Source organism: Ochlerotatus camptorhynchus, unplaced genomic scaffold (genome assembly GCF_037179485.1).
Source record: "Ochlerotatus camptorhynchus isolate MF236.1 unplaced genomic scaffold, CSIRO-AGI_Acam_v1.1 ptg000134l, whole genome shotgun sequence".
NCBI classification, from domain to species: Eukaryota; Metazoa; Arthropoda; class Insecta; order Diptera; family Culicidae; genus Ochlerotatus; species Ochlerotatus camptorhynchus.
In genome coordinates, this window is record NW_027040624.1 from 264900 (window position 1) to 283676 (window position 18777).

Consider the following 18777-nt stretch of genomic DNA (forward strand, 5'->3'; position numbering starts at 1 on the left):
AAGCTAATTTCTGCTAGTTATAATCGAATTTCTACGCGGGCTTAAAAAGGGCTAATCTATGTTTTCGAGTCCTTATATACTATGTCCTTTTCGGAACCGGGTTTTCTCAATATGCTCATGAATTTATTGCTTTTTGTAACTCAGAGCCGATATGGCTCTACAAATAAGAATTCGAACATTTGTAACGTTTAAACATTAGATTATTATTCTTCGTGAAGGATGAACAAAGAGGGAAAACTAATCTTAATCTACATGCGCAGATATGTCGCGTGTGGGCGTGTTTATCCTTCTTGCGCATATGCATCCTAATTAAATAGTGTAGTCAGATTATGTAATCGAGCTGTCGTTGTTTTGCCCTACTTTTCATTTCTTTTCCTTGGCCTTGGTATCGACATCAGCTAAGACTTATGCAACTATGCGAGATGGCTTATAGACTTGATCCTAAATTAATTGCCTCGCGGTAACAACTGCAACGGTTCTACATTTTGTACACGAAAAAATCGACCAACTACAGAACCGCGAATGTGAAAGTGACTCGTTCCCCCATTCAAACTTCAAGCCCTTTGAGCGAGGGCTTCCCGAGAACCAAATGATTTCAAATTTTGACAGGGTGTTTCTGACCCCTCAAACTACCATTCCAAACGTTTGAAATCCCAGATTAACCTATTTTGAAACAGTGTGCATATTTTATTGCATCTCCTGGATTTCGTTGGCTTACAGTATCCTCAGTATATGGACATAACATTCAGGCCTATTCTACGTGGCATGTGAGGTGAGGTAACTTTATTTCACTAGTGAACTGAAAATAACCATCTTGAATGACGTGATAGTCCGTTTGATTCGCACGGAGGCTGTCACAACTCACCTCACACGCCACGTAGAATGGGTATAATTATAGCCTTAATTCTCGAAAGCAAGCCTTTAAAAGCAGTCCTGATAATTAGTAATTATCAATAGGTGGTGATGATGATGATGATGGTCCCACCTCTTACCCCTACAAAGGTTTGAGCAGGACGATTTATCTTTAAGATAATTAAAGTAAATTGCGACTCAGTGGCACTAACCGCGTAAAAAAACGTGTAAAAAAAACCGCGTAAAAAGCGACTCCATTGTATGACATTTTAACCAGGTTAACAAACAAAATCGAACTGGTTTCAGTTACAGATATAAATTCCCTCTAGAGTTTACAGTTGCTTCACAGCGATATAAATGTGGAAAAGCTCCGGCGTCCACCTCTTAGCTCGCCTTTTTGTCCACCTAAAATATTCATAAGTTTTAAGCAATCAAGAGTTAATGATCAATCACCAAAGCATCCTATTACACTAGCAACCCCGCAATCTAGCGCTATCATAATTTTCAGCAATGTCAGGAATGCTCACGAACCCCCAACATTTGCCAGAAAACTTACTACTAACTCAAGGTATCTTCCAAATAAGCTTCAAAATTGCATTTTTTTTATCAAATTTTAAATTCCGTAATACGCGCGCGAGGCTCAAACCTTTGTAGACTACTTTTTTTTTAATAAATCTACTATTAAATCAAATATTAAAAATCCATCATCACCATCGTGGCGAACAGAAATAGTTTTTGCAGTGCTACAATAATTATTAACAAAGTCGTTATGACAGCTATCCATATAAAATAATCCGTTAGAGATAACTTAGTCAAGATACATAATTTGTCAATTCATAAAAAAAAATCACTGGATAACTGTTGAAAAGACAGTTTTAACGTGTGAAATGCAGTGTCTTTTAAATTCTGTAAGTGTTGCTGAACGTTTGATATGTCTAGGCATCGAATTGAAAACATTTATTCCTTTATAATATAATGAATTTTGTGAAGCACAAGTCAAGAAATCTCGCGCAACACGAGAAAAGGGCCTATCATTGTTGATCGATTCTCTTCATCGATTTTCTCTTTTGTGAATAATCCGACTGCAAATGAATTGCGCATTTAGTATGTTGTTTCAGGCGCAAGCTAACATCATCTTCTGTCGAACTGTGCTGCGAGCTTAGAGAGAAATTCGTTTATGTTGCCGTGGTAAACCAAAGAGAAAGTCGATGAAGAGAATCGATCAACGAAGATAGGCCCTTGTCAAATGTTACGCGAGAAATGTGGTGTTCTTATTTCAACCGCTTTTCTAGTATTATATCTATGAAAGTCACTTCCTCTTTCAATTCGATACACAAATATCGTAGCAGCAAACCGTTTACTACTTTAAAAATGAACACCATGGTCAAATATACAATTCTTTGCTTCACCGACAACCATTGTAAGGCGTCTAGCATCAAAGTTGAGGAAGTGAATCTATTGCATCTCAAAATAAAACGCATTATTTTATTCTGCAAGCGCTGTAATCTCTATTGGTGTTGCATTGGCCAGAAATAAAATGGAAGGGCAAAAGTTTACATGAGGAGAGATGATTGATTTGTATAGCTGTATTTTACTGGCAATAGTTAAAAGTTAAATCGTTTTTCAATCGACATAGAATTCCATACTTCTTGGCAATTTTCTTGATGACATTGTCAATGTGAGAGTTGAACTTAAGTGTGTAATCAATAATCACGCCAAGATATTTAATCTCCCGAACACGATGAATAGTCTCATCATCAATTACAACAGAGACGTTCTCATTTACACTATTCCGCGAAATTACCATAAATTTAGTTTTACTTGTATTCAATTTCAACTGCTTATACTTCAACCATCTACTTAGAGAACGCAAATCTTCATTCAAATGTAAAACGGCATCATCTAAATCCTTAGCTGCAATGAATAACACAGTATCATCTGCAAAAAGATTAATGTCACAAAATCGTAAAACACGTCGCTAGTCATTAATATACATAATAAATAACAGGGGCCCTAATACACTTCCCTTGGGCACTCCAAGGTTATTCCCCACGGGATTGCAAACAGAATCATTAAAAACAGTCCGTTAAGTTCTGTCAGACAAATAGCTTTCAAACCATTTATATGCAGTACCGTAAAACGGGGTATCTTTTATAATGCGGGTAAGTTTGATACTAGAATATAATAATTAAATTTACACTCTGCACACCAAAAAATTCTGAATTTTACTGGCGATGTAAACATCCAATCATGCAAACATTCGTACATGTAAACTTAATTTTCACGTAAACTAGAAGCTTGCAAGAAATGTTCCAAGCAAAAGTGGACAGTTGCATACAATATATGGGATATTGCATGACATGTCTCATAAATTTACACGACCTATAATCTAAACTTGTATGATATATGACGCTCCATTTATGTGTGTAATTTACACTACTTTTTTTTAGCTGTGTGCACTATTTCCGAATTGGAAGTAAATATTGGTTCCATTTTGTAGCTTAGGGTATTACCATAGAGGTAACTCTAAGACTAGTAGGTCCCGAAGAAACGTGCTCAACTTTTTTGGCTCAGCTCTGGTACTATCTTCGGTCCCAAGCTAATCGATTCACCCCTCGAAAGATAGGAAAATCCAATAACCCCTCATTTTATCTGTCAAACTTTCATAGCGAATCAAAACAAACATTGTGTAGTACTAAAATTTTGACTAGAATGGGGTACGTTAATCGATTTGCTTGGGACCAATAGGCTAGTCTAGTAGTGAGCCAATTTCAAATCGATAGTTTCGTATTGATTGTTGATATTATCTTTGATATCGCATACAGTTTACAAATTTTTCTTGTATTTCGCCCGTGTTTTCACTCAAACAATCGCTTATTAAATGTATTTCCTATATAGTCACGACAAATTAAATATTGTATTTTTATTGCTTATTATGATATACTCATTCAAAGTTTCTTATTTCTTGATCAAAATTGTTTGCGATTCTCGCATGGTTTTCTACATTCATCGAGTATTATCAAAGTAACCCCAAAACACAAATCTGATGTTCGGTCACAAGACAATAAAAATAGTGCAAATGCAACAATTCCTGGTAAACATGTTACCAACGAATTGACTCTAGGATCCCCAGTACTTGTTTTAAAAAATTAAAATTTGAAAAACATTCATTGCTGTAAAAAATATTTGGAATATACTTCAAAAAAACTATCAAAGTTACCCCGTTTTACGGTACATGTAATTCCAAAGCGCTTGATTGAACTTAACAATAAGGGCCTAGAAATTGTTTCAAAAGCGCGTTTAAGATCCAAAAAACAGCAACAAATCGTATCTTCACACTCCAAGTTATTTTTCCAATTCGCTAATACCAAATTCAACGCGGTTTCACAAGAATGACCTTCCCGATATCCCGATTGTTTTGGTATCAACAAACTATTACTATTTAAATAGTCCAACAGCTGGCATTTAACAACAAGTTCTAAAATTTTCTCTAATGTGTGCAACATTCGGCTTTAATCGTTTCAGCAACTTTTTGGATAGGGACCACTAAGGATTTCTTCCAAATTTGTGGTACATGTCCAGTTTGTAATGATTCATTAATAAGGTCCAGCAAGATGTGGCCAATGACATGAAAGCAATCTTGAATAACTCTATAGATTATTTTATTGTTTGTTTTACTAAATTAAATTAATTTCACATGAAAATTAAAACAAAATCTGAAGGAGCATAAATATTCACGATTTCATAGTTGATACGATTATATTCCGTATTCCAGTCATTCAAAATCCATATGAATGAAATATGGTTTTCATAATCATAACGAACTATTTTAATACGACAGCTTTATGAAACTCATATCAATATATAGCGAAAATCATAAACGATAACGAAGGCGTGCGTTCATAATGCTATCGTATGACATTCAAAACAAATTCTTTTGGTTAAAGTCCATAAGCATTTCGTATGAAATTCGAACGACTTATTTCCTCAGTGTAGCATTAACATTATCTACTCCAGCCGATTTTCATAATGAAAAACAAATAACTCTAAGTTCATCTAATGCGATTGGGTGAAAAACTTCAAATCTACAACTACTATTAACTGGCTGTTTTATTTCGTCAGGTTCATCGACCAATTCAATGGATTGATTAATCAATGAAACACTGTCTACAAAATAATCATTAAACTTAGCAGCAAATACTTATTCTGACTGTTCTAATGTGCCATTAAAAGTTATGGACCGCGGTTTGCAATTACTAGGTTCTAATAAAGATTTCAAAATTGTCCATAACTCTTTTCTGTTGTTTTGATGCTGATCAATCTTCATTTGAACATATTCACAACGAGTTTTCTTTATCGATTGTGAATACTTATTACGCGCGATTGTGTACCTGTTCCAATGATTGTCATTATTTGATCTACAAAACTTTTTGTACCATTTGTCCCTTTTCCGTTTAAGACGCAAAAGATCCGAATTGTACCAGCTGTTCGAGTTCTTCAAAGAAACAAACTTTTGCTCAACTAGTTGATTAGCACAGGTTTTCAAAGCGTTATTAAGAACAGCTGTAGATTCATCTAAGTTACCGGACGCGACTGGAAAAGCCACGCTTCTCTCAACAAGATTCGAAACAGCTTGCTTCGAATATTTCCTCCAGCACTTCAATTTTACAAAATTATCGTTATCGTTAACATGGTCTAAGACATTAATCACTAAGGTCTCATGATCGGTTATTTTCAAATCAGTATCCGCAACTGAACAAATGGAATCAAAATTGGAATAAACGTGGTCAATTAAAGTTCTACTGTGCCTGGAAATACGCTTATATTCATTTACCGTTTGCTTGAAATTAAAAGACTCAGCTAAACGCTGCAAATGATTCGAATTATGGTTATCACGCCAATTAATATTAAAATCACCAGCCAATATATTTAATTTCCTAGAATCAAGGAATGTCTCGAGCCAGTTCTCTAAAACTTCAACAAAACGCTGGTCACTAGAACTGGGAGAATGATACAAAACACCATAATTACCCATCTTCATGCCACGTACAACTGTAATGCCCAAGAACCAGTTGCCATCAATAACTTCGTTGTTACAAAGGTTGAATTGAACTGATTCTTTGACAAAAATAGCAACACCGCCAGTGTGTCTAGAATCCCGAGCAAAGTCCAGCATCAAAATGACAACAAATTGAAATCAAGTTTTGATATCAACATCAAACTGAAATCATAATTTGATTTCAGTTTACACATTGACAAATTTGATACCAAATTTTGTTTTCATTTTGCTGTACATTTGCTCTTTAAAAATATGTTGTTACGGGTTTGTTTTCATTGCCTTAGCATAACATCAAATTGAATACTTGTTTTGTTATCAACAGCAAAAATGGATAGCAAATTTGGTTTTCAGTTTGCTCTCACTGATAGCAGAAACAGTTTTCAATGTGATGTCACAGGAAGATATGTTTGCTCTCAATTTTGATATTTTAACCGTTAAAACGACCAAAACGACAACAACCTGAGTAATCATTATCAGCGAAATCACAACATCAAATTTAGATTTCAATTTGATCTCAGACTTTGCTCGGGATGTGATCAACAAGCAGCAACAATATATCCCGGAATACTATACTGATCAAAAGCTTCAGTTTCTACCATATGAGTTTCAGATAATAAAACTAAAAGAGGGCGTTTTTCCTCAAAAATCTGACTTAATACTACGTAGTTTGTTGACAACCCCGCAATATTTAAATACAAAAAATCGAATTGATTCACATTCCTGGAAGTTGGCTGTTATTTATTGAAACGCAAGCTGCTTTTCTTCTGACCAAAAAGTTTTTTTTATAGAGCAAACATTCCGAGCTAAATGCGGCATGGTTGACGTCCAAGTTCATTTTACGTTCTTTATTTATTTTCAAACAATTTTAATACATTTCAATACAGTTGACGCACACTCCGACGTTTTGTGTTGTTGGCTGCACCTAGAGCATCTATCACAGTTTTTGCAATCCATGCTCTTGTACCCAAATTCTCCACATTTGAAGCATCTTAACACATTAATCGCGGGAACTATCGAGCACCGATCAAACCCTATATTTACTTTTTTCGCACATAACAAAAATTTATACGTATCGACATCGACTTCAATTACAACACTAAACTTGTTATAAGTGAAGCGTGGATTTTCAAACATGTTGACTACTTTTACATCATTAATAGCGATGTCTTCATTTTGATTTTTTAAGTAGTCAATGAAGACATCGGAGGAAAACTGATCGCTCATGCCCACTATTTTCAATCTTGGCACCGAAGTGGGAACAACAGCACTATATTTTTCACCCAGATTGCTTTCAATACCATTTTTCTCATCATTTAGATTAGCTCCTGTTGCACACTCAACAATAATGGAGCCATCTTTACCATTCCTAAAATTACTGATTTTGTGTGTTTTTGGATCTAACTGTGTTTTCAAAAACTTACGAGTATCTTCGCAAGCTTGTTTGGACTCTTTTGGTTTGATCACAATGACCGGACGAGTCTTACGATTACTCTGTTTGTTACTGTTACTGTTACTGTTACTGTTAATGTTACTGTTACTGTTACTCTTACTTATATTTTTACTTTTACTTGCACGACTAGATCTTTTTACAACATCCGCAAAACTCGCATTTTCTTGAAAAACATCATCAGTCGAATCGTTGTCACTATTTTAAAATTTACGTTTTTTGCGTCTGGGATTTCGGTCCGATTCAGAATGAACCGTCTTAGATGCACTATTCGTTGCAGCTAATTTCTTTTCCGTACTAATTTCAAAACATGAACTAGTAATCGTATTCCATTTCTCACTAATTAATTTTTCAAAGCAACTTAAAGAATCGTTCAAATTTTGTTGCATTTTTTCCATGCCAATTCTCAACGCGTTGTCTATCTGAGCAGCAACGTTGTTTCGTATACCAGTGATAGAGTCAGCAACAGAAGACAATTGCTTCATTGATTGCTTCCCCCATCATTTTGGTAAAAACGAACGAAAGCAGAAATTTACAAAGTCGTAGCTTACTAAATTAGCTTGCCGGGCGAAGGAAAACAACACAATTGAACGAGAACCAGCGGCAGCAGCAACCGTTCTCCTACTTATCCAATAAATTATCACTACGGGGCACGCGTAGGACTTATTTAATCGAATATTTATCACATTACTGCGAAATAAACTATAACGTTCGCCATTACCAATACCAAAAAAATTATCATAATTAATTCCTGCAATCGTTCGCCTTTCACAGATGCATAGCAAGTTGCGGAATGGTGGAACGAAAGGTCGGGGTAGCCGTGCTACACCAACAACAACTGCTGACTCAAGTTCGGTGAAGACAACAACAACCTCAACATCTACAACGGGGAGTTCGTCAAGTGGCACAAACACAAGTGTAAGTTTAAATACTCCCTCAACGTCTCCGGTCGCCTTTTTGCCGCCACGGCCTGAGAAACGGAAATCGAAAGATGAGTCTCCCTCACCTGTGAATGGTGGTAGCGGAAGTACTAGTAGCAGTATGAGCGGCAGTGTGATAAATTCTAGTAACGTAAATAATGCAAATATGACTTGCATGGCCAATAGCACACTAGGTACGCAAAGTGTAGTCAACCCAATGACAGGACTGAACGTGCAAATTTCAACCAAGAAGTGCAAGAGCACAGCGTCACCATGTACGATATCCCCAGTATTGTTGGAATGTCCCGAACAAGACTGTAGCAAAAAGTACAAACACGCCAATGGTCTGCGATATCATCAAAGTCACGCGCATGGTAGCGTCTCGTCGATGGATGAAGACTCTTCACATCCACCTGAATCACCACAACGGGTAGCACCACCAACAACGCCGTCACCATTACCTACAGTACAGTCCACGAATGTTCTAACGATACCAACTTTAACTGCGGTCTCAATGACAACAAACACTTCTGCATCGACAACAACCACTTCAACTAGTAGTGCTCTCCAAGCAACAGTTTCTGTAGCTGTGACGTTGAATGCTAGTCAAAATGCAACCACAACCACAATGACAACGAAAACAACAACGGCGGCTACTAGCAGCACGACAACCAATCCACCATGTTCCGCACCTTCACCGAGTCTGCTTATGACAGTTAATGTGTCGTCTGTTCCTGTACCCATATCGACGTCACACTCGATACTCACAACCACCACATCAGCATTGCCAGTTACATCTGCTGCTGATTCTCAACCCACTGCCACATCGCCTTCTATTGCAGGGGGTAGCATTACGACTGGTGTTGCAGGACAACCCCAGCCACATGTGATGCCAGCGAGCAGCTCAACATTATTGAGCTCTGCTTTGAACGGTTCTGCTCTTTCGGTGCCAATATCATCACAATTACAATCAGGTCAAGTTCAGACACCGTCACCTCAGCAGCAGCAATCGTTAGCCCTACAGGCCAATAACAACGGTGTTGCTACGACTCCTACACGATGTGATCCCAGTGCAAAATGTAAACCTGGTATATTGCGATTTGGACCACTTCATGGAGAAGTTGACCACAACGCACGGCTTACACCAGTTGCACAAGGCTCATCCAACATTCCTGGAACTCCGGGATCGAATGTATCAAATGTGCAACCAAGCACTCCCGTAAGGCCTTCGAATGTGGGTGTCACAGGGGGAATTTTAGCAATGCAACCGGCTACTCCGGGAACACCCGAAGGTATGATTGCTACATCTTTCCTTTGACTATGGAAATTTAATTGATGTAATATTTTACTTTTAGGTTCAAACATGAAGTCACAGAATTGTTCTAAACAAAAGAAAAATCGTAAATCACCTGGTCCATCTGAATTTGACGTTGCAGCAGCAAATCGGGCAGAGGATGTTCAAAGCCCAGCTTATAGTGATATCAGTGACGATTCTGCACCAGTGGTGGATGCTAGTGATTTAGGTGAAATAATCCCCTCTATTCTGCGAGTCACGTGACTCTCTCTCACCGGTGAGGTGGCAATTGTCACCTCGTGTGATTATTGGCTCTCCATTTGATTTGCACTGAGAGTCACGTCACACGAGGTGACAATTGTCACCTCATCGGTGACAGATAGTCACATGACTTACAGAATCAGGTGGTCTGTATAAGTAGAGTGCCTGGAGATAGAATAACGACATCTCATCCATTTGACAAGTCGATTGGAATGATTTTTTTCCAAGACGTAGACAGATAATAGATTGAACCAATATTGACATATCGTAACTCTCTCTACATGCACTCTAATTATAACATAGTTAAGAAAAAAATTTAATGACTTTTTTTATGCATTAACAGATAAATCGAAGGGTCCGTCTTTGCCAGATGTACAAAAAAAACCTAACGAAGCAGGTCAACTAGGTCCATTATCCGGCTATGGAATGTATCCCTACTATCCCGCTATGCCTCATCAGTCTTCGTACTATTCTTCGGACCATCCAGGAAAACCACCTGGATTAGGTCATTCACCATTGGGACCGAATGCTGCAGTAGATTACAAAAGCAAAGAGCCGCCACTTGATCTTATGAACAAACCAAATCAGCACCAGCATCAGCAGCAACAACACCCACCTCCACCACAACCGGGACAACCTCCACATCTACAACTTCCACCAGGGGAAGCTAATGCTCAGCCAAACAAAGACTGCCCGACCGGACCTCCGGCACATGCTGGAGCAGGGAAAATGATGCAACATTTCTATCCTTATGGGTACGTAAGGCATGTTTTTTTATGTAAAGCTGTGACGTCTACGTTTAATGCGTATGATTCATAGTAGAAGCATTACACAAGCCCGAATCGTTTGAAAGTGCATGGTCTGATTTTGAGCCTAGTAGCAGAATTAGGGGCATTATAAACTCCCAGGGTAGATTGGACACCCGCTATATTTTCCAAAATATCAACATGAATTGAATGAGTAATTTAACGAGTGAACTAATTTTAATATGTTCCTAATCACCGTAAATTCATGAAAAAACGCACAGGCTTTCTGTATGCTGAAAAGTTCTCACACCTATCACCAAATGAGATGTGGCGAGCAGATGACGGTAATTAGACTGCAATTATCGTGTGGAATATTAAATTGTTTTGTTGTTCCCACATATATCGTTGATTAATTTTCGGTAGGTACATTAAAATAATCAAAAAATAACGATAAAATTACTTACTGCCCCATATCGATGTCCATTTTGTCCCGCTAGCTTTACGAAGTCAATGTACTGTAACAAATTTTCAAATTGTTTTTTAAAAAGAAAAAAAAGTCGTTTTTTTAATTAGTGACAAAAGTGTGTAGTAAATAACACATAGCGATATTTTAATTCCTATCAAGTAAAATTTGGCAAAATTTTTAGGGTGTCCATAATGCCCCTAGTTCTCCTATTTGCGACTTGGTAGAAAATTCACAAAATTTCTGAAATGTCTTACATTAAATTCTGATTTCTCAGCAAATATTCAAAGACTAGAATCCAGTTCTCGATACAACTGCTCCTGTTTAAAAGATTATTATATTTTGACTGACTGACTTGCAAATCCTAGAACTCACAAATTTTCAATTTTTAAAGACACAAGTCAATTTTTAAATCTTAAATTAAAACTTCATTCGCAGTACTACAGTACAAGCAGAAAAAACAGCTAATGTTTTAAAGTAAGAAAAATCTCCTTAAATTATTATTTTCGGGTTAGTGGCACTCGGGCTAGTTTTATAAAACCAACACAATAGGTCTTTATAACGCACCACCAATGTAGAGTGCACCATGTGGTTTTTTTTACATCAGAATAAGGATTATTAACAACGCAAATCAATGCATTTTTCATTAAAAACCTTACCAATTTCCATAGGCAATTGTCTTATTTTACGATTTTCCATACATCTAAACTAATTTGTACCTGTACTAATCACACACAAGAAACCTGGAAGGTTATAACCACTAATGGTGGTAAGCTCCAACCGGTATTATCTTCGGATTAAATCCCGATGAAGAATGTCCGGCTGCTTTGATGTCGACATCAGAGTTAATTAACACGACTGTAAGCAAACATTTAGCAGATTAACCAAACAGGGATGGTATTAAAAGTAGCAGAGTCCTCGCAAAAACGATGTAGAATTATATTTTCTAACAGTGGATAGCTGTAGCAATTTAAAGAGAAAATCGATAAAGAGAATCGATTATTGCAATACGGCTTTTAAATAGAAACTAAGCGATAGATTCAACCTCTGGTGGTGAGTAGGAGAACATCAAAAAGAGGTTGTGAGCGGAAATTTTTGCCAAGGCTCTTTTAAGGTTCAATTTACTTTGATGCATTTTCGAAAAATTCAAATGCAGTTTTTTTCGACGCATCAGATTGCAAGAAGCTCGCGTCATTCTATTCTTTTTGCTATTTTACACAAAATGACGCGAGCTTTTTGCAATCTGAAATACTGCGTCAAAAAAAACTGCATTCGATTTTTTCGAAAATGCATCAAAGTTAATTGAACCTTAATGCAACATCAGTGTAGAGTGCGCTAGGTGATTATGAGAGGAAATGCCATGAAGATTTTCAAAACTCCAAATAATTTATTTATTTATTTATTGCACACCGTCTTCGACTACGTCGTACAGACTGATTACTTAAAACTAAAACTTGTCTAACACATATTTGGATATAGTAAAATCAAATTCGTTACAAACATCATTAAAGGAACGCAAACAGCAATTAAAACAGTTACTGTATCCAAAGTTAGTTCTGTGGAATGGAATTGACAGTAACGAGGCGAGTTACGAAATCTGCGAGGAAGAATGTTCTATGGAATCCGTTCCAGGAGTTCAGTTCGGGACAGTTCACATTTCCGGTAATTAGTTCGAAGATGAACAGTCGTTGCAATTTGATATGCCTTGCTGAGAGAGAGATTCCAAATCAATCAGCCTGCATCGGTCTGGATAGCTGTGAAGAATTCCTGGATTATTCCATGGGAGCTGACGTAAAGCAAACCTCATGAAACTTTTCTGAATCCGTTTAATCGTAAGAGTATGCGTAGTGTAAAATGGAGACCACACTGGGGAAACATTTTCTAAGATACTACGAACCAGCGTTCAGAATTGTGTCTTGAGCCAATACACATCGGTGAAACCAGAAGCATGACGACAAATGAAACCAAGTGCTTTGGAAATTATGATGCTTATGTGTTCACAAAACGTTAACCTGGAATCCATCGTAACGTCTAGATCGCAGATTCAGTTTACACTTTCTAGGGAATCCGGTCCCATGCAGTATGAATGAAGAGTAACGCTATTGCAGCGGGTGAAGGATATCACTGCATTTTTTGCTGTTGACTCGCATGCCGTTGTCGCCGTACCAGACTAGCAAACGATTTATATCTTCTTGTACAGGAGAAAAGAATTACACGAACAAAATTTAGGTCATAAGCATAAGACAGTTTGGACAATAAGAGCAGCTCACATAAGTCATTCACATAGATGATAAAAATAAGAAGACCGAGAAAACTGCCTTGTGGTACGCCAGATGGAGTGTCAAATATCCTGGAGCGTACGGAATTCAATACAACGAAAGCATTTCGGTCAGCCAGGTATGAGTTGAGCCATTCCGTGATCCAGGTTGGAAATCCTATGATTCATTTTGCTAATGATGAGGTTGTGCGGTACTGTATCGAAAGCTTTTGCGGTTCCTTTCGTTGAATCGAGATCTTCGAAGGCTTTCTGAACTTCGCCTGAAGAGAACTGTATGCATGGTAGATTAATGTTATGAGACGGAATCTGCTCGAAGCATGCTTGGTGTTGAACGGGTGATGCTTTATTAAATACGCTCTCAAAGAAATTAGCAAAGAGATTTGCTGTCTCCGAGCTTGAGCGAGAAGTGGTTGCATCGAAGTTGACCGAGCCAGGGATGCCGTAGTCAGCTTTGCGTTTCTTGATGAAATCCCAGAAGCGCGAAGGACTTTCCTTAACGGTTGTCTGTATCCTACATAAATAGTTTTCATGTGTTGCAGAAAGGACAGCTTTGTACTGCAACTCAAGCTCACGGAGTCTAGCTTTATCGGACACATTTTTCGTATGGAACGCATGTTGCACACCTTACGTAGATTGTTCCGAAGTGTACGTAGCTCTGGAGTCCACCACGGTTTGTTGAAAGCAGAAATCGGTACTTGTCTCTTTCGAAGTACATAATGATTTATAACTTCAGAGAGATTCGTAGAAAGCTGGTATACTGAAGCATAACTTGATAATCGTTCCCACTCAATATTCATAAAAATAGAACTCAACAAGTCAAAGTCGCATACCAAATAGTCAAATTTGAAACACTTGTCCTGATCGTCAAGTACGGATGGCACAACACTCTCGTCAAGAAGTATGATGACAGCGCCGGTGGTGTAGTGGTATACGTGATTACCTTTCACCCCAGCAGGCCTGGGCTCAATCCCAGTCGGCACCGCAGCGATGTTCTGAGGCATAACATCTCTGATCACGCCTTTCTTCGGAAGGGAAGTAAAGTCGTTGGTTTCCGGGTCATAAGTTGATGGGTCGATATGTAGGGTTCAGGTGTGGGAACTGCCTCCCTGGCGTCGGTAGCATTGGTGCTCAGCACGGAAAACAAGATCGACGGAAAAGAAAAGGTAGTATGGTGCCTGGTGGGTGATAATTATCAACATGTAACAGCGATGAAGGTGCGGCAATCAGGTCAAGATACTCCGGGAGACTGGTGAACGCCAAATCAAGGAGTCTTTCGTTCGTGTTGACAATGTTATTAATCTGCCTTGAGCCATTGGCACACATAGCTCTTCTGTAAAGTTTCTATCAGTATCAGTCAAGGCATTTGAAGGAATAAAACCATTAATATCCTCGTTATGATGCCATCGCAGATTAGGAAGATTAAAGTCACCGATCGATAGGATTATGTCAGTCTCCGATAAACGATCTGCCACTTGTTGAACGGCCCTTGCATGAGCAGATAGATAGCCACTACATAAAGCGAATGACATTGCGACTTTATTCAAACTGCAATTTGCTCAAGATTGTCACAGCTAGCTATCGACATAGATTCATACCCCAGGTAGTTTTTGGCCGCAATTAGTACACCACCGGCAAATGAGGACTGGCTAACTCATAGCGATCATAGCGGAAGAAAACGTAATCCGATGAAATTTCACTGCTGTCAATATCAGCACGGAGCCATATTTCCGTAAAGACAAGTACGTCATAGTCACAGCTGGATAAAAGCAGACGGAGCTGAGAACTGATTCCGAAGTTCTCAAGCTGTTGCGTCCCGGGATGAAGTTGATCAACTTGCAGAAGTGATCGAAGGAGTATCTGTTGTCGGTTTCTGGACCTGCGATCACAGGTAGGATGAGCCTGTTTCCGCTTCCACCTTGAGGGCCGGGACGACTAAGGCGGCGGAAACTGATTCGGAATTGAGAAACTCGTTTTCGTGGGTCGGGAGGACTCGGGGCTTCCATTATGCTACAGGCACTGCGTTCTGGGTTGACTTCAGCGAAAGAGATAATCAACGGAGAATCTATTGGTTCTAATCCTATTGGCCACCGGTGCACAGTGAAACCACACATTGTAACATATAACTTCCTTTGAGAAAAATGCCAAGAATTTTATTTTGCATAATTTCAATTGGCGCATGCTGTGATAATTGCATGTTTGGAGCCTATTTTACCCCAAAGTCCCATATTTTCTGTAGTTTTTTTTTTTCAATTATGATACTTCACTGATTCAAACAGTCAGTACCTTTTATCAGAAGCAGCCCATATGTCTTTTTTATGCCTTTGAAAAACGATTGAAAATATTTATAGGAGAGCATGGGGTCAAATAAGCCATATTTTGTGATCAAATATAAAAGTTTTCCGAATTTAAACTCAATATTAAAAAAAAAAATATGAGATGCACAAAACACTCAGAACGTGGATTACAATAATTTAATGGACAAAACTGATTCAAGTGCATGTTTTGAGCGTATTTTGCCCCGGTTATTTCAAAGATTTCTGATGACAGAAAGAAAAAAACGAATCGTGCAAAGCGGAATGAAAGCTGAGGGAAAAACAGATTAATCATTTTGTCAAGCTTCTGCTTTCATGTTCCATCAGATGTCACTGTTGTTGTTGGCGGTGGCATCGATCGGAAACTACACATAATTTGTTTTCCAATAACTGTTCACAGAGGACAGTGCAGTGCAAAACATGTCTGGTACCTTATATATGCATTTAGATTAACAACTGAAGTCTCTCCTTCTTTACACATTCTGCACTCAAAATAGCTCACCCCTCATAGGATTTCCTTCCGAATTGTATGAATGGGTCGGGGCAGAAAGTATCGTTTGAGCAGAATATGTAAAAAAGGAGGGACTTAGAATGTTAATCTAAATTCGGTACCAGACATGTTTTGTACAGTCAGATAGGGTTAACTACCCCATTTCCGGCTTATTAAGCACAACCCGCACTTAGTCTTTCTTAATCTAGCGCAGTTTAGCACCAAACGGAATGTTATTATTACTAATGGCTTCCAAATTTATTTACCTTTCTGTACGTACCGTAAGATTTGATATAGAGAAACAAATTGTTTAGATATTGTTATAAGTCTAACACTGCTTGTTGACGACAAATTCGGCCTACGGATTCTAAACTCGACCTTACACATTGAAACCGCCAATGAATTCACTTCGGCCTATCGGATAAAGAAAAAGATTGATTCGGTCAGAGAACTTCTTTTGTTTGTGGGAATTATGGGTGCAAACCTTCATATCACGCGATCTCATTGACTTTATTCGGTAGCTTATTAACTAAATAATCGTACCAAACGCCTAATTGACTTGTTAACTCTGAAATCATGGATTTATTTGAAGTTTTCTGCTCGATAGGCCTAAAATCGGCGATTAGACCGAAGTAGTTCTCTTCCCTACTCTATTTTGTAATCTATGAAAGGAAATCACAAATTGGGTGTCATAAAAACATGGCAATTGAGAGATTGAGCTCGTGAGAGCTTATTTTTCTCACAAATTTAATTTTTTTTGGCTTTGTAGGGATTGGTAGTAAAGCAGGTTAAACTGTATGAAGAAAAATCATTTATATTAAACAGTATTTTCCGGGAAAACAAATGATTGTCCCTGACTAATTAATTTAACTGGTCGTTCACTTTTTTACCTGAATATGCACCTAAAGCGAATTATTCCAACTTCTTTCAAAATCTATATGTGGATTTTTATCACTTCCTACCAGCGGAACAGCGCCGTCTCTGGAAAATGGCCGGACGATATGATTAATCTCACCAAATTCCACACCTTCTATATACAGGTTGAGCCTTGATAGCTAGCTGGTTGTGGGAACTGATAACCTTGACAAATGTCCAAATAATACTCTTTAACAAATTTGTGGTGGTCCTGAAAAGGACCGTTTAGTCGTGATGGTTGAGTAATGCTGAGCTATTAGGGTGTGGTTGGCGAACTGTTGATTGTTTGGAGCAAGGTTGACACGCTTGGCATAGATGACCCACAGCTACTCACGAGGAAACTAATTTCGATCCAGCGGCTTCTTCCTCCTTCTATGGGTGCTCATGTGGGTTCTGCAGCTCACTGCTTGTAGGCTGCCTTTCGTGGGGTACTGGAGAACAATGTTAACGCCACACGCTAATCACTGCTGCTGCTGATGCTGCTGCTGCTGACGTTGACGACCGGTCACCACCACACACGGTGATTGAATGAGCACCGTTCAGTGAGACAGGATCGAATTTGATTATTAAATCTGTGTTAGGGAATGCGCTGTTTGCAGGTAATCGGTGATAATTTTGATCACAATTGCAACAGTTGGACATTTGTGTATTTTTCAATAGTGACCTATTGAAAATTAATAAAAGGTTCAATTTGATTTGACAGATTGGTAGATAAATTCACAATTCTTTGGCTTGTTTAGAATTAAAATTCATCTGCTATTGACAGAGGTATATGTGGTCAAAACCTGACCTATTTTCGTCCCGCGGTCCATTTTGGTTTTTTTGAAATTGCACCCCAATATGTTGCCGAAAGACGTAATCCTACGTCAAAAGAAATCTAAGCATCAAATGTGCTTGTTTTCATACTGTGACGGGCAAATAAATACATGTTTAGAGCCTGATTTACCCCAAAATCCTCTATCAATTGAAAGCATTTAAACTGGTTTATTGGCATAAATAGACAATATATTTCTTTGGAAATTTTCAAATATACCATTAATTGAAGCCAGTAAGTGAGCTTTGATTAACTATTGAAAACATTTATAGGAGAATGTGGGGTTAAATAAGCCATGTGTCAAATATACAAGTTTGCTCATTTTGAATGGTATGTTAAAAAATAAATATTTACGCTGTACAAAATACTCAGTAAATTGGTTGCAATAGTCTTAAAGATCCAAAATTAGGCATGTATAAACCTTGTTTTGCACCGGTATCCTTGTTGCTTGATTTATTTGTTTAGTTACATACTTGAATTCTACGCATTTTTTTAATGATAACCATTCTTTCGTTCGAAAAGTTAACAAGCATATTCACATTCTCGTTTTACTAGCGCAGGCACCAGCCATTTTATATTTCTGTTAAAGACAGTTTTTCTACAGGTCTACTGGTTATGGTTGTGGTTGGATATTGCCTAGCCACCTCCAGCATTGTTTTGCTATATAGTTACCTTTGCCTACTGAGCTAAGATAGGCCCACATGATAAACATGTGTATTAAGACCTGAGCGTGCATGAGCGGAGTGGAGACATTTGCGTTGGTATGAGAGCGACAAATACTACTTTTATAGTTTTAATCGTCCATACACGTATGCAAAAAAAGTGTATGTGATGTCAGCTTCGGTTACATTTATGTTGAAACCAATACCAAGGAAATGGATATTATTCTAGGATATTTTCCAAAGTAAAAGAATGATGGAATATAT

The 18777-nt window shown here is 38.0% G+C and overlaps 1 protein-coding gene across 4 annotated transcripts in view; it reads left to right on the forward strand.

The window, feature by feature from the left end:
- Positions 1-11027, forward strand: part of sbb (scribbler) — a 202182-nt gene extending 191155 nt beyond the window's left edge. For all 4 annotated transcript variants that reach the window (XM_065220842.1, XM_065220844.1, XM_065220841.1 and 1 more), the window contains 3 exons: positions 8133-9570; positions 9634-9801; positions 10177-11027. In XM_065220842.1, coding sequence (XP_065076914.1) covers positions 8133-9570; positions 9634-9801; positions 10177-10652 — 2082 coding nt within the window. In that variant the 3' untranslated portion in view covers positions 10653-11027. The remainder of the gene's footprint in view (positions 1-8132; positions 9571-9633; positions 9802-10176) is intronic.
- The last annotated feature ends 7750 nt before the right edge of the window (positions 11028-18777 follow it).